Source organism: Oncorhynchus mykiss, chromosome 15 (assembly GCF_057628025.1).
Source record: "Oncorhynchus mykiss isolate SJ-2025 chromosome 15, ASM5762802v1, whole genome shotgun sequence".
Classification (NCBI taxonomy): Eukaryota; Metazoa; Chordata; class Actinopteri; order Salmoniformes; family Salmonidae; genus Oncorhynchus; species Oncorhynchus mykiss.
The window spans coordinates 26,366,836-26,390,305 of record NC_143036.1 but is presented as its reverse complement, the minus strand read 5'-3'; the positions used below and the strand labels follow the sequence as shown (position 1 = coordinate 26,390,305).

The 23,470-nt window shown below is 41.2% G+C and overlaps 2 protein-coding genes and 1 long non-coding RNA gene across 7 annotated transcripts in view; 2 read left to right on the top strand and 1 right to left on the bottom strand.

The window, feature by feature from the left end:
* Positions 1 to 2,506, top strand: part of LOC110489878 (eukaryotic translation initiation factor 4 gamma 1) — an 8,026-nt gene extending 5,520 nt beyond the window's left edge. Inside the window, exon 10 of the mRNA XM_090199689.1 lies at positions 2,295 to 2,506. Within this exon, the coding sequence (XP_090055815.1) occupies positions 2,295 to 2,297 (3 nt within the window). The 3' untranslated portion in view covers positions 2,298 to 2,506. The remainder of the gene's footprint in view (positions 1 to 2,294) is intronic.
* LOC110489879 (ADP-ribosyl cyclase/cyclic ADP-ribose hydrolase 1) lies at positions 2,295 to 23,470 on the top strand. 4 transcript variants are annotated; one of them, XM_036944146.2, is made up of 9 exons: positions 2,295 to 2,425; positions 2,535 to 2,658; positions 14,204 to 14,330; positions 14,559 to 14,697; positions 15,242 to 15,324; positions 15,503 to 15,576; positions 15,668 to 15,760; positions 16,071 to 16,157; positions 17,291 to 17,569. In XM_036944146.2, the coding sequence occupies exons 1-9, from the start codon at positions 2,371 to 2,373 to the stop codon at positions 17,385 to 17,387; spliced, it is 879 nt and encodes a 292-aa protein (XP_036800041.1). In that variant the 5' UTR covers positions 2,295 to 2,370; the 3' UTR covers positions 17,388 to 17,569. The 4 variants fall into 4 exon arrangements, 3 of the variants coding, with proteins under 3 accessions (XP_036800041.1, XP_090055819.1, XP_090055818.1); XM_090199693.1 differs by lacking the exon at positions 2,535 to 2,658; XR_016486615.1 differs by lacking the exon at positions 2,535 to 2,658 and having other exon boundaries at positions 2,301 to 2,425; positions 15,668 to 15,880.
* The window catches only part of LOC149977426 (uncharacterized), a 243,891-nt gene continuing 223,769 nt past the window's right edge, over positions 3,349 to 23,470 (bottom strand). The window contains exon 3 of one of the 2 annotated variants that reach the window (XR_016486617.1): positions 3,349 to 3,485. This is a non-coding gene — a long non-coding RNA (uncharacterized LOC149977426). Of the gene's footprint in view, positions 3,486 to 14,578; positions 14,715 to 23,470 lie in introns of those variants that run through there. The other variant, XR_016486619.1, reaches the window with a different exon arrangement.

Sequence of the window (23,470 nt, the reverse complement as noted above, 5' to 3'; positions counted from 1 at the left end):
ATCCGAAAAATGGTTGATTTAGGTGCAATCTTACTGGCAGCAATATCCTTGCCTGTGAAGCCCTTTTTGTGCAAAGCAATGATGATGGCATGCGTTTCCTTGCAGGTAACCATGTTTGACAGAGGAAGAACAATGATTCCAAGCACCACCCTCCTTTTGAAGCTTCAAGTCTGTTATTTGAACTTAATCAACATGACAGAGTGATCTCCAGCCTTGTCCTCGTCAACACTCACACATGTGTTAACGAGAGAATCACTGACATGATGTCATCTGGTCCTTATGTGGCAGGGCTGAAATGTAGTGGAAATGTTATTTGGGGATTCAGTTCATTTGCACGGCAAGTAATTGCAATTCATCTGATCACTCTTCATAACATTCTGGAGTGTATGCAAATTTCCATCATACAAACTGAGGTAGCAGACTTTGTGAAAACTCATTTTTGTGTCTTTCTCAAAACTTTTGGCCACGACTGTATGATTGAAACAGAGTACAAGGCTGGGATGGGGATTGAAACCATAACTCGCATACAAACAAGACAATTAACACCATCTCCTGGCCACTAAGTGATACTGCACACACCGTATGTTGATTGGCAATCCACCCCTTTTCCAGCCTTAAAATAAATATAAGTAAATTCAAAAATCTTATCTTTATGTATTCATATGATATATGTGTGCTCGCCCCTGTCCCTGCATATGGTAAGTGTCCTTCCCCAGAGTCCTTTTCCTGCCCTCTGTGTGGAGACAGTAATGAGAGTCATGCGGGCCATCTGTCTGTGGCAAGAAAAGGCCTAGTTTATTCCCTCAGACCAGCTCTATGGGTTGGGATAGGGCTGTGTCTGTCTTGGGAGCCCAGCCCCTCAGGTTTCTTAGTTGCCAAGGGAGGAGGGTAATGTCCACTGCACAACCCCAGGACACTGCTACTGTGCAGGGAGGGACATGAACACCACTCCTACGGACATCCAGATGTTGTGGAGCTAACTGTTCATCAACTCATCAATGTTTGTGTCCCTTCTTATGTAGTGGTAAGCACTTCTTGGTCTTTGGCTGGTTTTTATGTATTCGTTTTTGGACTGAGTGTTTCTATTGAATATGTTTGACATGATTACTGATTTATTACCATGTTATTGTTTCCTGTTGATTTATTCTAATCGTAGGTAAGGTATTTGTGTTGAGTTGGTGAGTTTGAACTGTACTTTACTTCATGAGTGATAAGAAAATGGATGATTGGCTTTTAACAAAAAAAATGACCAAAACAAAAAATATCATTCATCAGTAATGCCTGCCTTATTTTGAGTGTGTGTGCTTGATGGACTGTTTACCCTTACATCTACTGTAAACAGCTGAAAGACAACCACCTTTATGACAGGACACAAAGACAGTGGGAAGAGACAGCCACATTCCCTTAGCTGATTAGATTTAACAGGCAACAAACCCAGTGTGTGTTCTCTTGAGAGTAGTGAGAGACGCAAGGAGCTCTGCCAGCCACTTGTAAACACTGTTACTCTACTAACCCAACTCATAAACCCTATCTCTAACTAAAGTCATACCCTCCGACATACCCTACCAACACCAACTCCTCACTATTACACACACTGACCAGAATCTTACACTACCTACCAAAAAATGTTAACCTGACACTATGTATGGCCTGTTTGTATGTCTTTCTGCAAACTTCTAGTGGTTGACCTCTCTCCCATTGCACAAATGTGCTTCCTAGTAGTATAGTGTGAAATTATAATTAGAGTCACATTTGGGATAACACATGGGTTGTCTCTTCCTTTACCTCACACTTGAGGTCACCAAGCATGCAAACACCCACACACAGAGAGAGAGAGAGAGAGAGCATGAAATTATAATAACAGTGTCCCCCCTCTTGCACACTGCTGCTATTCGCTGTTTGTTAGTTACCTATGCATAGTCACTTCGCCCCCACCTACATGTGCAGATTACCTCAACTAGCCTGTACCCCTGCACACTGATTCGGTACCGGTGCCCCCTGTATATAGCCTCGTTATTCTTATTGTGTTACTTTTTATTATTACTTTTTATTTTAGCCTACTTGGTAAATATTTTCTTCTTCTTGAACTGCACTGTTGGTTAAGGGCGTGTAAGTAAGCATTTCATGGTAAAGTCTACACTTGTTGTATTCAGGGCATGTCTCAAATAAAGTTTGATTTGATTTGGTCTCTTCATTGACTTCACACTCGTGATGTCAATTGATGTCACCAAGCACGTGCACACACATACACACACGTCGTTACTCTCACTCACTATTTCTTTCTCTATTGACAGTGACAGGGCCTAACTCTGAAAGTGAGAGGGGTCTGGGGCGTACCTTGGAGAGCTCCATCCATGAGCTCTGAACACCATGACCTTTCAGAAGTCTTCGTCAACCTCTAGCATATTCCACATGCTCATATTATGTGAGTTATTTTCAATAGTACCTCCATAACCTGAGTGAAAGAACACCTTTGTAGACATTGATGAATACATTCAAAGAGGTATTGTACTTGTGTTATTTTCTTTCATCAGGGTTTGTCATTGTCCTGTTTTGCACTGATGGTTTGACAGCTGGGATGGGGACGACACCTAACCTGAAACACATTGTGATTGGTCGATGTTACAGCTACATAACACTAGTTTGGCCTAATTCCAGGTAAAGTGTGGGTAAGACATGAAAAAGTAGGCAGTTTGACCGACTTAGTGTCTTGACAAATCAAATGTATTTCTAACATAGAATCCCTTACGGAAAACCACATGATTTCACATGTGGAAAATAACCTGATTTCACATGTGGAAAATAACATGATTTCACATGTGAAAAAGTGTTTGTGGAACATAGGCAAAATTGCCACCTTTTATAATAAAGTATTGCAGGCTAACAATAAAATACAATTGCTTACAGTTGCCAAAGAAAAATCAAATCAAATGTATTTATATAGCCCTTCTTACATCAGCTGATATCGCAAAGTGCTGTACAGAAACCCAGCCTAAAACCCCAAACAGCAAGCAATGCAGGTGTAGAAGCACGGTGGCTAGGGAAAACTCCATAGAAAGGCCAAAATCTAGGAAGAAACCTAGAGAGGAACCAGGCTGTGAGGGGGGGCCAGTCCTCTTCTGGCAGTGCCGGGTGGAGATTATAACAGAATGTGGCCAAGATGTTAAAATGTTCATAAATGACCAGCATGGTCAAATAATAATAATCACAGTAGTTGTCGAGGGTGCAACAAGTCAGCACCTCAGGAGTAAATGTCAGTTGGCTTTTCATAGCCAATCATTAAGAGTATCTCTACCGCTCCTGCTGTCTCTAGAGAGTTGAAAACAGCAGGTCTGGGACAGGTAGCACGTCCGGTGAACAGGTCAGTGTTCCATAGCCGCAGGCAGAACAGTTGAAACTGGAGCAGCAGCACGGCCAGGTGGACTGGGGACAGCAAGGAGTCATCATGCCAGGTTGTCCTGAGGCATGGTCCTAGGGCTCAGGTCCTCCGAGAGAGAGAGAAAGAAAGAAAACAATTTGAAAGCACACACTTACTTTACCAGTAGAAATACTTTTTGTTGTTGTTGATATTTTCAGCTTTAAGTGAATTCATACTTTCTCATCTTTTGGACCCAGTCATTCGTTCGCTTAGTTTGATATTTATGGACGCGACCCAGCCATTCGTTTTTTATGTTCCATGGCAACGTTCTTATCCCTTGCTTGTTAGCTAGCCAGCTAGCTACGGCTAACACAGTCACAACCTTTGCAGGTAGAGTAACAGCAAAGTAGCTGTTTTCTGTTGACATTCATTTGGGTACATCCATAACAATGATAACAATGGCTGATTTTGCCAGGCATAGGTAGAAAAGTTTTCCTTCTCGTCAGAACACTCAACACTTCATAATGAGGAGATCACATTGTATATCCAACACTAGGCTAGAAATGTTAACAATTGTTTGTTGCTAGCAAACCTGCCTATATGACAGCCAAATTAAAAAATAGCAGTTGCTGATAACAGCTGATCAAACTAGAAACATGGAAGTACTTTACAGCATAGCGCCACTTGCGTCATGACTGCAACAGTAGGGACCAGATACATTCTTGTTCATCACTCACCACGTTAAGTCATCAGACGCTCCCCCCCAAAAAAAATATGTCTCTGCAAAAACAAATCAATGAAAGTCTCCTAGCAAAGTTTGTTCCTCGTAGGACCTGCATTTACAATGTATCTTATTCCGTTTTCTGTGGTTGTTGGTTTAGCATTCTGTAACTTTGTAGCAAGTACGGTCTGCATGTGTAGGCGCTTATTGCATCATGATTGCAAGGTACCCCGATATATTTTCGAACTTTCCAGGTACAGTGCCTTGCGAAAGTATTCGGCCCCCTTGAACTTTGCGACCTTTTGCCACATTTCAGGCTTCAAACATAAAGATATAAAACAGTATTTTTTTTGTGAAGAATCAACAACAAGTGGGACACAATCATGAAGTGGAACGACATTTATTGGATATTTCAAACTTTTTTAACAAATCAAAAACTGAAAAATTGGGCGTGCAAAATTATTCAGCCCCCTTAAGTTAATACTTTGTAGCGCCACCTTTTGCTGCGATTACAGCTGTAAGTCGCTTGGGGTATGTCTCTATCAGTTTTGCACATCGAGAGACTGACATTTTTTCCCATTCCTCCTTGCAAAACAGCTCGAGCTCAGTGAGGTTGGATGGAGAGCATTTGTGAACAGCAGTTTTCAGTTCTTTCCACAGATTCTCGATTGGATTCAGGTCTGGACTTTGACTTGGCCATTCTAACACCTGGATATGTTTATTTTTTAACCATTCCATTGTAGATTTTGCTTTATGTTTTGGATCATTGTCTTGTTGGAAGACAAATCTCCGTCCCAGTCTCAGGTCTTTTGCAGACTCCATCAGGTTTTCTTCCAGAATGGTCCTGTATTAGCTCCATCCATCTTCCCATCAATTTTAACCATCTTCCCTGTCCCTGCTGAAGAAAAGCAGGCCCAAACCATGATGCTGCCACCACCATGTTTGACAGTGGAGATGGTGTGTTCAGGGTGATGAGCTGTGTTGCTTTTACGCCAAACATAACGTTTTGCATTGTTGCCAAAAAGTTCAATTTTGGTTTCATCTGACCAGAGCACCTTCTTCCACATGTTTGGTGTGTCTCCCAGGTGGCTTGTGGCAAACTTTAAACAACACTTTTTATGGATATCTTTAAGAAATGGCTTTCTTCTTGCCACTCTTCCATAAAGGCCAGATTTGTGCAATATACGACTGATTGTTGTCCTATGGACAGAGTCTCCCACCTCAGCTGTAGATCTCTGCAGTTCATCCAGAGTGATCATGGGCCTCTTGGCTGCATCTCTGATCAGTCTTCTCCTTGTATGAGCTGAAAGTTTAGAGGGACGGCCAGGTCTTGGTAGATTTGCAGTGGTCTGATACTCCTTCCATTTCAATATTATCGCTTGCACAGTGCTCCTTGGGATGTTTAAAGCTTGGGAAATCTTTTTGTATCCAAATCCGGCTTTAAACTTCTTCACAACCGTATCTCGGACCTGCCTGGTGTGTTCCTTGTTCTTCATGATGCTCTCTGCGCTTTTGACGGACCTCTGAGACTATCACAGTGCAGGTGCATTTATACGGAGACTTGATTACACACAGGTGGATACTTGATTACACACAGGTGGATTGTATTTATCATCATTAGTCATTTAGGTCAACATTGGATCATTCAGAGATCCTCACTGAACTTCTGGAGAGAGTTTGCTGCACTGAAAGTAAAGGGGCTGAATAATTTTGCACGCCCAATTTTTCAGTTTTTGATTTGTTAAAAAAGTTTGAAATATCCAATAAATGTCGTTCCACTTCATGATTGTGTCCCACTTGTTGTTGATTCTTCACAAAAAAATACAGTTTCATATCTTTATGTTTGAAGCCTGAAATGTGGCAAAAGGTCGCAAAGTTCAAGGGGGCCGAATACTTTCGCAAGGCACTGTATCTGGTTTTAATGTCCATTCTAGAATTCCCTTTTAACCAATCAGAAACGAGTATTCAATAATGCTGTGGTATGTTTCATTATAAACTGGGTGGTTCGAGCCCTGGATGCTGATTGGCTGACAGCCATGGTATATCAGACCGCATACCATGGGTATGACAAAACATTTATTTTTACTGCTCTAATTACATTGGTTACCATTTTATAATAGCAATATGGCACCTTGGGGGTTTGTGGTATATGGCCAATATACCATGGCTAAGGGCTGTATCCAGGCACTCCGCGTTGCGTCGTGCATAAGAACAGCCCATACCACACCCCCTTGTGCCTAATTGCTTAATTATACACTGAGTGGTTCGAGCTCTGAATGTTGATTGGCTGACAGCCATAGTATATCAGATCGTATACCACTGGTATTACAAAACATGTATTTTTACTGCTCTAATTACGTTGGTGGGCAGTTTATAATAGCAATAAGGCACCTTGGGGTGTGTGATATATGGCCAATATCACACAGCTACGGGCTGTGTCCAGGCACTCTGTGTGTGTGTGTGTATGTGTGTTTGCCTGTGTCATGAACGCTGAGTGCAAACTGCTTCAGTATATTCATTTAATTGACCCTTCATTTTCATTGAAATGATCACAACGGTGCAATGCAAGTGCTCATAAAACATAAAAGTTTCACTGTACCTCCATTACTGAGTAAGAAATGGGGTTCACAGTCACAGTCAATACATCCTTCGCGTGTGGGTTTTCGTCAACCTCTAGCAATGAGCCTTCAAAGTACTTCCTGTTTCGGTACGGAGTTATGGTGGTTAATTTTTACTCTTATGACTCTATCAAAGCAGGCAAACTTTGAAGCAAGTCTGAAAACATGGTTACAGTAGCTAAAAGAAGTGCGCAATACGTACAAACGTACAATGAATGACAATAACCTCAACCTCAAACCAGACGTCAATTTGTTAAAAGGACATGTCATCTCGCCACCTTCCACTCCGATGTAATTATACCGCGAATCAATCACATCAGTGGCCATACAAAACAAACACAAAGCACCTACCATTTCACGAAGGCATATATACAGTTGAAGTCGGAAGTTTACATACAGTTTAGCCAAATGCATATAAAGTCAGGGTTTCACAATTCTTGACATTTAATCCGAGTAAAAATTGCCTGTCTTAGGTCAGTTAAGATCATCACTTTATTTTAAGAATGTGAAACGTCAGAATAATAGCAGAGAGATTGATTTATTTCAGCTTTTATTTCTTTCATCACATTCCCAGTGGGTCAGAAGTTCACATACACCCAATTAGTATTTGGTAGCATTGCCTTTAAATTGTTTAACCTGGGTCAAATGTTTCGGGTAGCCTTCCACAAGCTTCCCACAATAAGTTGGGTGAATTTTGGCCCATTCCTTCTGACAGAGCTGGTGTAACTGAGTCAGATTTGTAGGTCTTCTTGCTCACACACGCTTTTTCAGTTCTGCCCACACATTTTCTATAGGATTGAGGTCAGGGCTTTGTGATGGCCACTCCAATACCTTGACTTTGTTGTCCTTAAGTCATTTTGCCACAACTTTGGAAGTATGTTTGGGGTCATTGTCCATTTGGAAGACCCACTTGCGACCAAGCTTTAACTTCCTGACTGAAGTCTTGAGATGTTGCTTCAATATATCCACATAATTTTCTTTCCTCATGATGCCATCTATTTTGTGAAGTGCACCAGTCCCTCCTGCAGCAAAGCACCCCCACACATGATGCTGCCAACCCCGTGCTTCCCTGTTGGGATGATGTTCTTTGGTTCGCAAGCTTCCCCCTTTTACCTCCAAAAATAACAGTGGTCATTAGGGCCAAACAGTTCTATTTTTGCTTCATCAGACCAGAGGACATTTTCCCAAGAAGTACAATCTTTGTCCCCATGTGCAGTTGCAAACCATAGTCTGGCTTTTTATTGGAGCAGTGGCTTCGTCCTTGCTGAGCGGCCTTTCAGGTTATGTCAATATTGTACTCGTTTCACTGTTGATATTGTCACGCCCTGACCTTAGAGAGCCTTTTTTATTCTCTATTTGGTTAGGTCAGGGTGTGACTTGGGTGGGCAAATATATGTTTCTATTTCTTTGTTGGCCTAGTATGGATCCCAATCAGAGGCAGCTGTTTATCGTTGTCTCTGATTGGGGATCATACTTAGGCAGCCCTTTCCCCCCTTCAGTTGTGGGATCTTGATTTTGTTAGTTGCTCAGCAGAACTTTACCCTCGTTTTTGTATTTTGTTGGATTTTTGGTGTTCATTTTAAACAAAAATACAGTTGTTCGCCAACCACGTTGCACCTTGGTATCATTCCAACAATAGGTGTAACAGATATAGATACTTTTGTACCTGTTTCTTCCAGCATCCTCACAAGGTCCTTTGCTGTTGTTCTGGGATTGATTTGCACTTTTTGCTCCAAAGTACGTTCATCTCTAGGAGACCGAACATGTCTCCTTTCTGAGCGGTATGATGGCTGCGTGGTCCCATGGTGTTTATTCTTGCATACTATTGTTTGTACAGATGAACATGGTACCTTCAGGCGTTTGAAAATTGCTCCCAAGGATGAACCAGACTTGTGGAAGTCTACAATTTTTTTTCTGAGGTTTGGCTGATTTCTTTTGATTTTACCATGATGTCAAGCAAAGAGAAACCGAGTTTGAAGGTAGGCCTTGAAATACAGGTACACCTCCAATTGACTCAAATGACTCAAATGATGTCAATTAGCCTATCAGAAGCTTCTAAAGCCATGACATCCTTTTCTGGAATTTTCCAAGCTGTTTAAAGGCACAGTCAACTTAGTGTATGTAAACTTATGACCCACTGGAATTGTGATACAGTGAATTATAATTGAAATAATCCGTCTGTGAACAATTTTTGGAATAATTACTTCTGTAAGTAGATGTCCTAACCGACTTGCCAAAATTATAGTTTGTTAAAAATACATTTGTGGAGTGGTTGAAAAACTAGTTTTAATGGCCCACCATGTCTGTCATAGCCTCACAGGCAGAGAGAGAGGGCTGTATTGGAGAAGCGTGAGTGATGTCTCTGTACTTGTTGAGAACGAATATGTCACAGCTAAGATGAATGCACTCCCTCCTGTTAGAGAGTGATGGGTTAGCAACATAATGCGTGAGACTTAATGAGGAATTACAACACTGCTACATCTAGCACCCTTTTGGACACTGCGATCCATCCATTTCCTCGAATCATAAATCTAATCAGGGCGTGAAAACAGAGGTAACCGATGTCTTCGATCATAAAAGTTTAAAGGAGGCAGTGTAATTGGTAGTGCATCATAAAGCTTTGGGCTCTGCACGACTTCCTGTGACAGATAATCCCACATTATACTCCCTTTCTCTGGGAGTTGGACTGTGCGTGCGCGCCCTTGGGCCTTATTGCTTAAATAACTTGTAGAAAATACACTTTATGACACTGTCATGAAGTATTATGACCATCCTGTGTCGTTTTACTTGATTCTGTCAAGAATTATGACCACCATAATCATATAAGCCAGATAGGCCTATCACGAGCATGGCCATATGTCAGTCATCACTCAAAGATAGTGTCTTGTCCTGCTCCTGAAATTTGCTCCTGCATTCATCCCAGTCATCAGCAACAGAGCATTGGGGTACAGTAGGTACATGTCTGACATCAATGTGTGCACAATTACAATAATTTAATATGGTACATTTCAGAAAATGTTATATAACATACACATGAAGTTTTCAAGTAGGCTATGGTGTAATCTGCAATGCTTCGCCTTGTGTGGTAGGTCTTGTGGGATTTGACACTCTTATGTAGGTGTCATAACCAGCCTTAAAATAATACATGTCACAACAGGCCTAAATATGTGTCACGACAGTGTTATGACTGTATATTGACAGGTTAGTCAGTTGTACAACTGAATGTATTCAAATAAAATGTGTCTGAATCAGAGAGGTGTGGAGGGGGAAAGTCACCCCCCCCCCCCCCCAACTGAATAGATAAGAGCATATCATGGGCGCACTGCTTACAAAACAGAGCTGAGCTCTCTCCATGCAGAGTGGGAGCCGTTTATAAATATCTCATGTTTTTTTCTCTCCCCTACCTCAATCACATTATCATATAAATCAATATTGAAAAATGTTTTAATAGTTTTTTATTGCAACAACACAAATTCTTCCACTTTGTCCATCACAACCAGGGATTTGTGCAGCACCTCCATTACCTGTATAATTGGATAGGGGGGCGCTGGAGGTCAGGGTCACCCCAGATAGCATATGAACAAGTCATAAGCAATGGCAAAATGTGTAGAATTGAAGGAAATTAGCTTTAATGGTCGCTTTTTGGGCACAAAAAACAGTCCTCATGCACGCCACGACCGACGTAGGTAGTTCGTTAGCTAAGATAGCTACTTGTAGCTAGCCAGTTTCTCCTCCAGTCTGTGTTGAGGTCATTTCACAGGATTTGGTTTTGGATGAAGATGAAAGCTTGAGAGATCGGTAAGAAATTGCACTTCTGTAGCCAAATATCTTATTCATACCTTTTTTAAGCATTAAATGACCTGGTATGATGGTGCATTGATCAGTTATACAGTTTAAAGCCATTCTTATTTTTGGGGGGGCAAAAGTAGACCTTTAAAGTAACTGTCCAGTGTTTCCCGATTTCTATTAAATTTGACCTACAATTAATTAATCCTTAATATAAGTGAAATTGTTTTACCTCCACATTTTTTTAATTATGTATGTTAAAAAGTAACTTTTCTGTGTTGGAATGCTGTGGGCATACCACAACAACAGAATGGTGAGGGTGTATACCGGTCATTAAATATATTAATGCAAGTAGACCACTGATAGGCCAGCTCATCCTCCTCAGGAGGATGACATCATCCTCTATGAGGAAATAGCAAGCAGTTTTTAAATGGTCTGTTTGAGATGTTTTTTTTTATCTCGAATGTATGCTTTGGCCACAAATGCGAAAAAAGGGTAAGTCATTATTTGGGTGTGAGTTAACAGAATATTAACTTTTAAAAGTTAGATTTTCACTGGACAGTCACTTTAAAACTGCAATATTTTCTCATCCTCATGGCAAAATGTGAAGAATAATATGAGATCCGCATTAAAACAGCAAATTTCAATCTCTGCCCATTGTCAAAATGTGTAGAATTGCATGGAATTAGCTTAAACACTGCACATTTCTCTTTCACTCATAACATTTTTAGAATAACATTTTAAAACGGAAAATTTATCTTTCTGTGGTTGGGGGTCTTCCACTTATCCTTCCACTTATTTTCAAAATACCCCTTCATATACCCCTCAAAATACCAATCAACAAAGGCATAATAAGGGTAGAATTGCAGGAAATGTCTTTTTTTTTTTTTTAAAGGACCCTCGGTCCCCCCGTTTACAGTTTGCCCTCCCATTGTACTTACAAGGTAGTGAACTGTACCGAGAAAAAGGTACTGCAGAAAAGATTGTCCTTCTGGAAGGTTCTCCCATATCCACATAGGAACTCTGGAGCTCTGTCAGAGTGACCACCGGGTTCTTGCTCACCTCCCTGACCAAGGCCCTTCTCCCTCGGTTGCTCACTTTGGCCAGGTGGCCAGCTCCAGGAGGAGTCTTGGTGATTACAAACTTCTTCCATTTAAGAATGATGGAGGACACTGTGTTCTTGGGGACCTTCAATGCTGCAGAAATGTTTTGGTACCCTTCCCCAGATCTGTGCCTCAACCCAATCCTGTCTGGCTGTAATCTCTGCCACATGTGCTTTAAAAAGTGTGGAGTAAATGGTCTGAAAACTTATGTAAATGTGATATTTAAAAAAAAATGTGTATATATATATGTATATATATATATATATATATATATATATATATATATATATATATATATACACACACACATTTGCAAATATTGGTGGAATGGAAGGACATGCAGCAGGACATTTCAGGTTGCTAGCGACCAAGAGGTTTTAATTAAGTTCAAATCCTAGTTAAGGCTGTGTCCCAAGTGTGGTCACAGTTCAAAATAAAACAATGTTTTTTACACTAATTGAAATCAGAATAGAGCAGCATAATGTAATTTTATAGAAATTAGACATTCAAAATATTGTACATACTTTTGGAAAAAATTTATTTATTCTAGGCCATATGTACAGCCAATCTCCATTATGTCCACAGACCTGGTGACGCAGCAGGTACTTCAGGTTGCAACCAAAAAGTTGTGCAGTTAAGTCCCAAGTAATCAAGAGGACCATGACACGTATGTTTTAAAAATGTTCTTGGGGATGGCCCAGGAACAAACCAGGATCTAACTAAAACCTGCACGGGACTATGACTGTTTAATTGAATTAATGGAAATTAAGCATTTTAAAGTAAAATATTCTCAATGGCATTTAACACCTGGGTTATCACATGTGTTCAAATGTCATGTGTAGTTTCATGTCATCACATGTTTTTTGCATCCCCATGTTGTCCATTTATTTCACATGAGATCATGTTGTGACATGTTATCACATTAAAGTCACATAAAATCACATGAGATCATGTGATTACGTGAATTTCGTGTGTTTTTTTTGTAAGGGATCTTATTTCATTATATGCAACATGCTCTCAACATGACATATTTTTAAAAAATGTTATCTATGATTAGATATGCAGAAGTTTGGACACACCTACTCATTCAAGGGTTTTCTTTATTTGTACTATTTTCTACATGGTAGAATAATATTGAAGACATCAAAACTATAAAAACACATATGGAATCATGTAGTATCCAAACAAATCAATTTTAGATTATTCAAAGTACCAGCTTCACCTAGATTCTTCTCAACCAGCTTCACCTGGAATGCTTTTCCAATAGTCTTGAAGGAGTTCCAACATATGCTGAGCTGCTTTTCCTTCACTCTGCGGTCCAACTCATCCCAAACCTTCTCAATTGGGTTGAGGTCAGGTGATTGTGGAGGCCAGGTCATCTGATGCAGCACTCCATCACAATCCTTCTTGGTCAATTAGCCCTTACACAGCCTGGAGGTATTTTGAGTCATTGTCCTGTTGAAAAACAAATGATAGTCCCACTAAGTGCCAACCAGATGGGATGGCATATCACTGCAGAACACTGTGTGCTTTAATTGTAAATATATCACTGACAGTGTCACCAGCAAAGAACCTCCACACCATCACACTTCCTATTCCATGCTTCACGGTGGGAACCTCACATGCAGAGATAATCCGTTCACCTACTCCGTGTCTCAGAAAGACAAGGCAGTTGGAACCAAAAATCTCAAATTTGGACTCATCAGACCGAAGGACAGATTTCCACCGGTCTAATGTCCATTGCTCGTGTTTCTTGGCCCAAGCAAGTCTCTTCTTATTATTGGTATCCTTTAGCAGTGGTTTCTTTGCATCAATTCGACCACGAGGGCCTGATTGATGCAGTCTCCTCGGAACAGTTGATGTCGAGAGGTGTCTGTTACTTGAACTCTGTGAAGCATTTATTTGGGCTGCAATCTAAGGTGCAGTTAACTCAAACAAACTTATCCTCTGCAGCAGAGGTAATTCTGGGTCTTCCTTTCCTGTGGCGGTCCTCATGCGAGTCAGTTTCATCATTGAGCTTGATGTTTTTTGTGACTGCACTTGAAGAAACTTTAAAGATCCTGGAATTTTATGGCTTGACTGACCTTCATGTCTTAAGTAATGATTGGCTGTCATTTCACATTGATTATTTGAGCTGTTCTTGCCATAATATGAACTTGGTCTTTTACCAAATAGGGCTATATTCTGTATACCACCCCTACCTTGTCACAACACAACTCAGCTCAAAAGCATTCAAAAGGAAATAAATTCCACAAATTAACTTTTAACAAGGCAGATCTGTTAATTGAAATGCATTCCAGGTGATTACCTCATGAAGCTGGTTGAGAGAATTCCATGAGTGTGCAAAGTTGTCATCAAGGCAAAGGGTGGCTACTTTGAAGACTCTCAAATATTAAATATATTTTGATTTGTTTAACACTTTTTTGGTTACTACATGATTTCATATGTGTTATTTCATGGTACATGATTCCATATGTGTTATTTCATAGTTTTGATGTCTTCGCTATTATTCTACAATGTAGAAAATAGTAAAAATAAAGGAAAACCCTGGAATGAGTAGGTGTGTCCAAACTTTTGACTGGCACTGTAGGTAAAAGTGCTGTGTGTGTTACTGTAGATATGACTGTGAGGAGATCTGGAGGGAGTTTGAGGAGGCTGTAATGAGGAAGTCTCGCTGTAACGTGAAGGTTAAGGACTACAAAAGGATGTTCCATGCCACACCACAGACTCTGACATGTGGTAAGGTGAGTATCACCATGGCAGCTCTGGATTCTTATCCGAGACAGGTGGGACTTGATCCTAGATCAGCATTCCTACCCTGTGACAATTTATGAGTACGGGCCCTGAATCGTGTGAGGATGTAACTGACTGTGTTGTGTTTTTGAGTATCTTTGATTTCTTGAGTATCTAATGTATGATTCCTCTGAGATCTAGTATCTGGTTTGTGCTTGTTGCCCTCGTGGTTTTTGTAGTTGCTGTTCTGGAGTAAGACCAGGGAGCTGATACACAGCTATGCAGCTGCAACACGTCGTTTTTGGACCCTGGAGGACACGCTGGTGGGATACATGTTCAATGACCTCATCTGGTGCGGACAGGAAGAGAAAGACAGAGGTAGGATTCATCATGATCTGAGAGAGCAAGAGCGAGAGAGAGAGAGAGAGAGAGAGAGAGAGAGAGAGAGAGAGAGTTATGATTCCCCTCTTCACATTGTTCCCAAAAGAACTGAAGGAACAGTTGTTCCAGTGGGCGCCAAGCCATCACTCCAAAGCTCCTGATTTGGAGAGAGGTCACAATTATGACAGGCTGGGGCTCTGTGGTTGACCACAGATGTAATGTTTGGGTCAGTGCTTACAGGAAGTTTAACAGAGTGGGGGATATCGCACACATAGGGTGTTATGTGGCGCAGCTGTACCACAACACCATGTGTTACACCCCCATCTTTGTGGTAAACTCTTCCAATTTTGCACCGGAGAGACCCCCCCCCCCCCTGCTCTGCACATGAATCAAACAAGGAGAATGACTTTGCTTTTTTTTTTTTAAGGATAATGTAATCTTCACAGCAGATGTCATTGACTTTGTCTCTGTGGTGGTTGTTCTATGTAAAAAATGGCTGTCTCTCTCTTATGAAGCTCCTTCATGTGTTTCTCTTTGTTAGGCTTTGATTTCAACTCTTGCCCAGACTGGTCAACGTGTGTTCACCATCCTGTCTATTCCTTGTGGAGACAAGCCTCACAAAACGTAAGCTCACTCACAAAATGGTAGCCTAAATGACATGAATGCCACTAATCTCACGGCAATATTTTTGTAGTAGGGATATGCCTTGTGATTTTGTGATACTGGGTGACTGCATGACATGTCTACTGTATATTGTGGACTATGTCTGGCTATGATGGCCTCATCTCTGTATTTTTGCCAGTTTGCTGCAGCGGCATGTGGCAACATCACAGTGCTGCTCAATGGATCCATAGAGAATGCTTTCAACAGGAAAAGGTAAGGCAAAGACATGACAGCCACTGACAGTACATAGTGGTCTAACAGGGGTAGTGATTGTTTCACTCTGGTCCTTTTCATCTTGTTCTAGCATGTTTGGGGGTGTGGAGCTGGACAGCCTGAACCCCAGAATGGTGGATCATGTCAACATCAAGGTGGTGGCCAACCTGGAGGGACCCTTCATGTGAGAATGACTGGGAATGCGTCCCAAATAGCACTCTATTCCCTACATAGAGCCCGTTGGGCCCTGGTCAAGAGTAATGCACCACATTGGGAATAGGGTGCCATTTGGAACGAACCCTAGGTAAACACCCAAGTTACGAACTGGGCATATCTTTCAATATCAACACAAAATAAGTTTATCTATGCAAATGTCATGCAAATTATGTTATTGTCAAGTTGCATCAGATACAAACGGTTTGTCTACAATACACCAACCTTTAGAAATACTGTATGTTATGTACTTTATGTATCCTCGTTCTCTCCTCCTTTAGAGAATCCTGCACTCAGGGTTCCATTGTGGATTTGATCAATGTCCTACAGACCAGAGGGTTCCGCTGGACCTGCACAGACAGTGACCTGTAAGTCACATCACCTATACATCACTTCTTCCTTCACTAAAACACAATTTGTTTTGAACATTTCAGTAACTTTCTAGTTTTCGGTATGCTTGCTGAAAACTAGAATTCTTGCTGAAAGCAAAGCAAACTTTTGACACTGTTCATACTTATTATTATTATTATTTGCCATCTGCTGGAACCTCTAGCGCCAAAACCGTAAAAGCTACCAACACCAAAGCAATTTTAAACGTCCAGACTACCACCGATTGTCATGTGTGCTCCCTGTCTGGCCTCTAGGTCACCAGGCTGCTCATTATGGCCACACCTGTCACGCGCATCAGCACATAATGACACTCACCTGGACTCAATCACTTCCCTGATTACCTGCTCTATATATGTCACTCCCTTTGGCTCCTTCCCCAGGTGTCGTTGTTTCTGTTTCAGTTTCATGTCTGTGCGTTGTTTGTGTTTCTTGTTTTGTATTATGTTTCGTTCGTTTATTAAATTGTTCACTCCCTGAACTTGCTTTCCGACTCCCAGCGCCCACGTTACAGAATGACGCCTCACCAAAGGGAAGCATCAGAGAGTTTTTTTAGTTTTTGTGTTGAGGTGATGTCTGGTCCGGGAGTCAGAACCGGCGTTACCTGGGAGGCCTCAGCCGGTTTGTAGGATTCCCATAACTCGGCGGGTTCGACGGGTTCCCCTGCCTTTGCTGGCTCGACGGGTTTCCATACCCCAGTGGGATCGACAGGCTGTGGTGCCTCAGCGGGTTCGATAGACTCCTATGCCTCAGCGGGCTCGATAGGCTCCCATGCCTCAGCTAGGTGAACAGGTTCCCGTGCCTCGACGAAGGCAGCCAGGGAGGCCTCTGCCGGCTCATCAGGTTTCTTGCGCCTCAGAAGAGGCGACCGGTCCGCTCCTGATCCCTGGGATCGTCCCTGTGGTTGGCGTCCTGCGGCTAGAGCCTCACGCCGGGGTGGGGGTAATGTCACGTATGCTCTCTCCAGTGCTTTAGGTCGCCATGCTCCCGTGCCTCTGCGGGATCGACAGAGTAACAGAGTTTCTGGAAAACTTGGGAATTTTGGGAAAGTGAACAGAACCCTAAACACGGTAGAGTGCACATTGTTATTTTGAATCTTCATGTCTCCTCACAGAACTCTGATGATCCTCCAGTGCATCCAGAACCCTCAACAGTTCTCCTGCCTGCCCTGTGCTAACAGCCTACTGCACAGACAGAGGCCACATCTATAGATGGGTTACATCCACCCTAAAAATATTACCCCCATAGTAGGCTGTCACTTTTCAGTGCATTATACTCTATCCAAGTTGTCTTTAGATATACACACATTTTGCTGTTTGTTTACCATGTCTGTTGATTTTAACTGAAATAAAGACAGATTCATTATATTTATGTGATAATGACATCATCAAAACTGCTCTGTGATTGGTCCTTTCATATTGACATCATCATAGCCCTGCTCTCTGATTGGTCCCTAATCTTGTTTACTTATCAAACCCAGTTATTAGTCTATGTACTTTGACAATCAAGTTCTATTTTATCATGTATTCCAAAACCACTTGTTCACCTGTAAAACTGTGTACACCCAGCTCAGGGCAGACTTGGGATTTGTGCACACCAAACGATCACATTCACATTGATAAATACACATCTTTGCGTGAAAATGACCACAAGGCTATTTTACAGTCGGATTAGATTGTACAGTTGGTTGCTAAACGTGGGACAGACAAAGATTTTCCTCCGAGTTGGGCCTCTCGCTTCCTCTTACTCTCTGGGTTAGGTCAACGCTGATTGGCTATTACACTTTTTTTTTATCAAGGAATGCCAAATGCTGCTGGCTCCCCTTGCATTCAATGCTACAGGTGTCAACAATGTCATACTATTTTTCACCAGACAGCATCAGATAGATGGGCTACACATACAGAGAGGGGTGTTGTTTTTATGAAACAGACACGAATGATACATTTTATATGATTTATTTTTTAATTATTGAAACATTTTTGGGGGAAGCCTGGCTTCCCTTGGCATCCATGAATACACACCACCACAATATTAAAGATTCAGACTTTTCTTGACAAATACCTCTTCGAGGAACATGCCAAAATGATAGAAATATCATATTCTAAATCAGCTGACGATAGCGAACAAGTTACACCCCTTGTTTTTGCTGTTCATTTTCGTAAAAAACAAGGTCAGGGTACTTAGTGGAAGCCGGCTAGTGATGGCTATTTAACAGTGTGATGGCCTTGATATAGAAGCCAGCTTTGTTGTACCTGTACTGACCTCGCCTTCTGGATGATAACGGGGTGAACAGGCCATGGCTCGGGTGGTTGATGTCCTTGATGGTCTTTTTGGCCTGAATACTGCCAACTGTTATTGATTCAGGGGCGTCCTCTGTACAATCTACGGCAATTAGTTAATATTTTATGATTTTGGTTATTTTCTATGAATGCAAATGGGCTTTAAATACAAAATTCTTCCTTAAAACTCCAATAGCTTCCACCCCATATTACTTTCGTTAATACAACCAACTATTGGTTCAGGGACCTCTTCCCTTACCATTAATGCAGAGAGAAAGAAAATAGAAAAATTATAGAAAAGTAAAACATGTCAAAATAAAAGTTATAATAAATACAATAATGAGTAACGATAACTTGGCTATATACAAGTGCTACCAGTACCGAGTCGATGTGCAGGTGTACGAGGTAATTCATTGTCGGCTCCAATTATGTTGTCCTGGGTTGTAGCTGGTGACCCTGTCAACACTCACCTCATGCGGCATGCTGCTGCTCCTGCCTTCTTCCCTTCTTCTCTCCCATTAACATACCCTGAAACCTGTGAGCAAACTTTTAGGCTAAGTAGTCGAACAGTGGAGTCAATTTGATAGATTGATACAGAAAAAATATGTTTTTAGTCATGGAAAAAGTTTCTAGTGCGAAGTGTGGAGATGCGCCTCTTGCATGAGTACTATTTCTCAAAACGTAATAGTTGTATTCCGCTCAAGTTTGAGATTAGAAAGACAATTGTGGCTGTATTACATACTTTGAAATGTTCTTCTAGTACAGTGCCTTGCGAAAGTATTCGGCCCCCTTGAACTTTGCGACCTTTTGAAACATTTCAGGCTTCAAACATAAAGATTTAAACCTTATTTTTTTGTGAAGAATCAACAACAAGTAGGACACAATCATGAAGTGGAACGACATTTATTGGATATTTAAAACTTTTTTAACAAATCGAAAACGGAAAAATTGGGCGTGCAAAATTATTCATTACCCTTAAGTTAATACTTTGTAGCGCCACCGTTTGCTGCGATTACAGCTGTAAGTCGCTTGGGGTATGTCTCTATCAGTTTTGCACATCGAGAGACTGAAATTTTTTCCCATTCCTCCTTGCAAAACAGCTCGAGCTCAGTGAGGTTGGATGGAGAGCATTTGTGAACAGCAGTTTTCAGTTCTTTCCACAGATTCTCGATTGGATTCAGGTCTGGACTTTGACTTGGCCATTCTAACACCTGGATGTGTTTATTTTTGAACCATTGCATTGTAGATTTTGCTTTATGTTTTGGATCATTGTCTTGTTGGAAGACAAATCTCCGTCCCAGTCTCAGGTCTTTTGCAGACTCCATCAGGTTTTCTTCCAGAATGGTCCTGTATTAGCTCCATCCATCTTCCCATCAATTTTAACCATCTTCCCTGTCCCTGCTGAAGAAAAGCAGGCCCAAACCATGATGCTGCCACCACCATGTTTGACAGTGGGGATGGTGTGTTCAGGGTGATGAGCTGTGTTGCTTTTACGCCAAACATAACGTTTTGTATTGTTGCCAAAAAGTTCAATTTTGGTTTCATCTGACCAGAGCACCTTCTTCCACATGTTTGGTGTGTCTCCCAGGTGGCTTGTGGCAAACTTTAAACGACACTTTTTATGGATATCTTTAAGAAATGGCTTTCTTCTTGCCACTCTTCCATAAAGGCCAGATTTGTGCAATATACGACTGATTGTTGTCCTATGGACAGAGTCTCCCACCTCAGCTGTAGATCTCTGCAGTTCATCCAGAGTGATCATGGGCCTCTTGGCTGCATCTCTGATCAGTCTTCTCCTTGTGTTAGCTGAAAGTTTAGAGGGACGGCCAGGTCTTGGTAGATTTGCAGTGGTCTGATACTCCTTCCATTTCAATATTATCGCTTGCACAGTGCTCCTTGGGATGTTTAAAGCTTGGGAAATCTTTTTGTATCCAAATCCGGCTTTAAACTTCTTCACAACAGTATCTCGGACCTGCCTGGTGTGTTCCTTGTTCTTCAAGATTCTCTCTGCGCTTTTGACGGACCTCTGAGACTATCACAGTGGAGGTGCATTTATACGGAGACTTGATTACACACAGGTGGATTGTATTTATCATCATTAGTCATTTAGGTCAACATTGGATCATTCAGAGATCCTCACTGAACTTCTGGAGAGAGTTTGCTGCACTGAAAGTAAAGGGGCTGAATAATTTTGCACGCCCAATTTTTCAGTTTTTGATTTGTTAAAAAAGTTTGAAATATCCAATAAATGTCGTTCCACTTCATGATTGTGTCCCACTTGTTGTTGATTCTTCACAAAAAAATACAGTTTTATATCTTTATGTTTGAAGCCTGAAATGTGGCAAAAGGTCGCAAAGTTCAAGGGGGCCGAATACTTTCGCAAGGCACTGTACATGCTACAGAATTAGACATCTTTGGCGATTTAAGTTCAAATCTGTTTCCGACAATCCGACAATTACTGTGTGGGTCTATAGAAAACACATTTGAAGGCCAACATTGTGAAAAAAGACATTGTGGAAAAAATCATCAATCGTGTAGCCTATATTCAACCAAAAAAACCATAGAATCATAATATCCTAAGAATACTTCAAGAACCACAATAATTTTGCATTTCAATTTCAGAAAATCTGCAACAGAAATTAGGCCTCCCAAGTTGTGTTATCATTGATATGGATTTGATCATATTCATTATTATACAGTGCCTTCAGAAAGTATCCAGACAGACCCCTTGACTTTTTCCACATTTTGTGTTACAGCCTTATTCTAATTTATTTTTTAATTTTATCCTCAGCAATCTACCCACAATACCCCATTATTACGAAGCGAGAAGAGGTTTTTTGAAAATGTTACACATTTATTACAATTAAAAACAGAAATACCTTATTTACATAAGTATTCAGACCCTTTGCTATGAGACTCGACATTGAGATCAGGTGCATCCTGTTTCCATTGATCATCCTTGAGATGTTTCTATAACTTGATTGGAGTCCACCTGTGGTAAATTAAATTGATTGGACATTATTTTGGAAGGCACACACTTGTCTATACAAGGTCCTACAGTTGACAGTGCATGTCAGAGGAAAAAACAAGTAATGAGGTCGAAGGAATTATCCATAGAGCTCCGAGACAGGACTGTGTCGAGGCACAGATCTGGGGAAGGGTACCAAAAACTTTCTGCAGCATTGAAGGTTCCCAAGAACACGGTGGCCTCCATCATTCTTAAATGGAAGAAGTTTGGAACCACAAAGACTCTTCCTAATGCTTGCCGCCCGGCCAAACTGAGCAATTGGGGGAGAAGGGCCTTGGTCAGGCAGGTGACCAAGAACCCAATTGTCATTCTGACAGAGCTCTAGAGTTCCTCTGTGGAGATGGTAGAACCTTCCAGAAGAACAACCATCTCTGCAGCACTCCACCAATCAGGCCTTTATGGTAGAGTGGCCAGATGGAAGCCACTCCTCAGTAAAAGGCACATGACAGCCCCCTTCGAGTTTGCCGAATGGCACCTAAAGACTCTCAGACCATGAAAAACAAGATTATCTGGTCTGATAAAACCAAGATTGAACTCTTTGTCCTGAATGCCAAGCGTCATGTCTGGAGGAAACCTGGAACCATCCCTACGGTGAAGCATGGTGGTGGCAGAATCATGCTGTGGGGATGTTTTTCAGCAGCAGGGATTGTATAATTGTGTGTTGATTGACGAGGGGAAAAGGATTTAATCCATTTTAGAATAAGGCTGTAACATAACAAAATGTGGAAAAAGTGAAGCGGTCTGAATACTATCCAAATGCACTGTAATTCTGTGGACCTAATTCAGATAATGCATGTCATAACAAGATGTCTAGTGCTTCAAGACTTCTCCTCAACCCTCTCTCACTCTCTCCCCACCCGCAAAATTTCAGTTGCATCTGGTGCCATAGGCTACACTTGTCTGTCCATTGTGCATGTAAACCAATATCTTGCCTACTCTATCTGCACTGATTGGTTAAGTATCCTAATTTAATTAGCTAAAATTCAGAAAAAACGGTTGATTTGAAAGGTTAAAAAGGAAAAGCTATAAGCTAGTACTTTGTTTTGTTTCGAATTGGTTCAGAACTTTATCTTGCTGGTTGGAACAGTGGCAACTGAACGAAAAAATTAGTGCTTCTGTTCAGAACTAAAAGTTTGGATTTGTTTGGAAAGTTTGAAAAATAATGTTGGTTCCAACCCCTGCTTTTCGTAGTTGTTTAAATAAAAGAAAAACAAATATAATGGTGAGCGGCGTTAACCCTTTCCTTTCAGAGTTCATCTTGGAACCTCCTTAGTTGGTGAGGTTTCTTGCAGGAGCCTACCGTTCTTGCCGAACTGAAACATTTGGATTTGAATATGAATGGACAGCAGTTGCAGGCAATTAACTTCATTTTTTATTTTTTTAAATCTCCGACATTTAAGGTAAGGTTTGTCCCTTGTTTGATCTAAATTGATATTGTTTCATGATGATACCATCTACCTTTTCATATTTGTGAAAATGGACACAATTCAATGGTTATCAATCAACAAAGAGGTCAGGCTAGCTGTACTGGGTGCAGATGACTGAACTGCTCACTTTTGTGTCTGTGTCTGCAGGTATATAGACGAGGAGGCATACAAAGGTATGTCAATTGGTATTGGTATGTTATGCAGATCAAATGTACCATCCTCCTCCCCTACCTCTTCAATGAAAATCACATGGGCCTCTACATTATGGACAAGGTACGTGTATGACAACCATTATTGAAACAGTTTTTTTCATTCACATTCACCAGAAAAACCAAGGTATGAATACTGTTTTATTAAACATTGTATAATTGCTATTTTTTGGATTCACAGACTTCACCCTCCCTACACCTCTGATGAATATAACAGGAAACCTGTTCGATCACCATACACTGCAAAATCATTCTGGCTATGGATAAGGAGAACATCAACACATTAACATCAACACGACAGAGGATATACCCATTGGACTTGGGGCTCTGCTGGGAGTTTGCCTCATATTT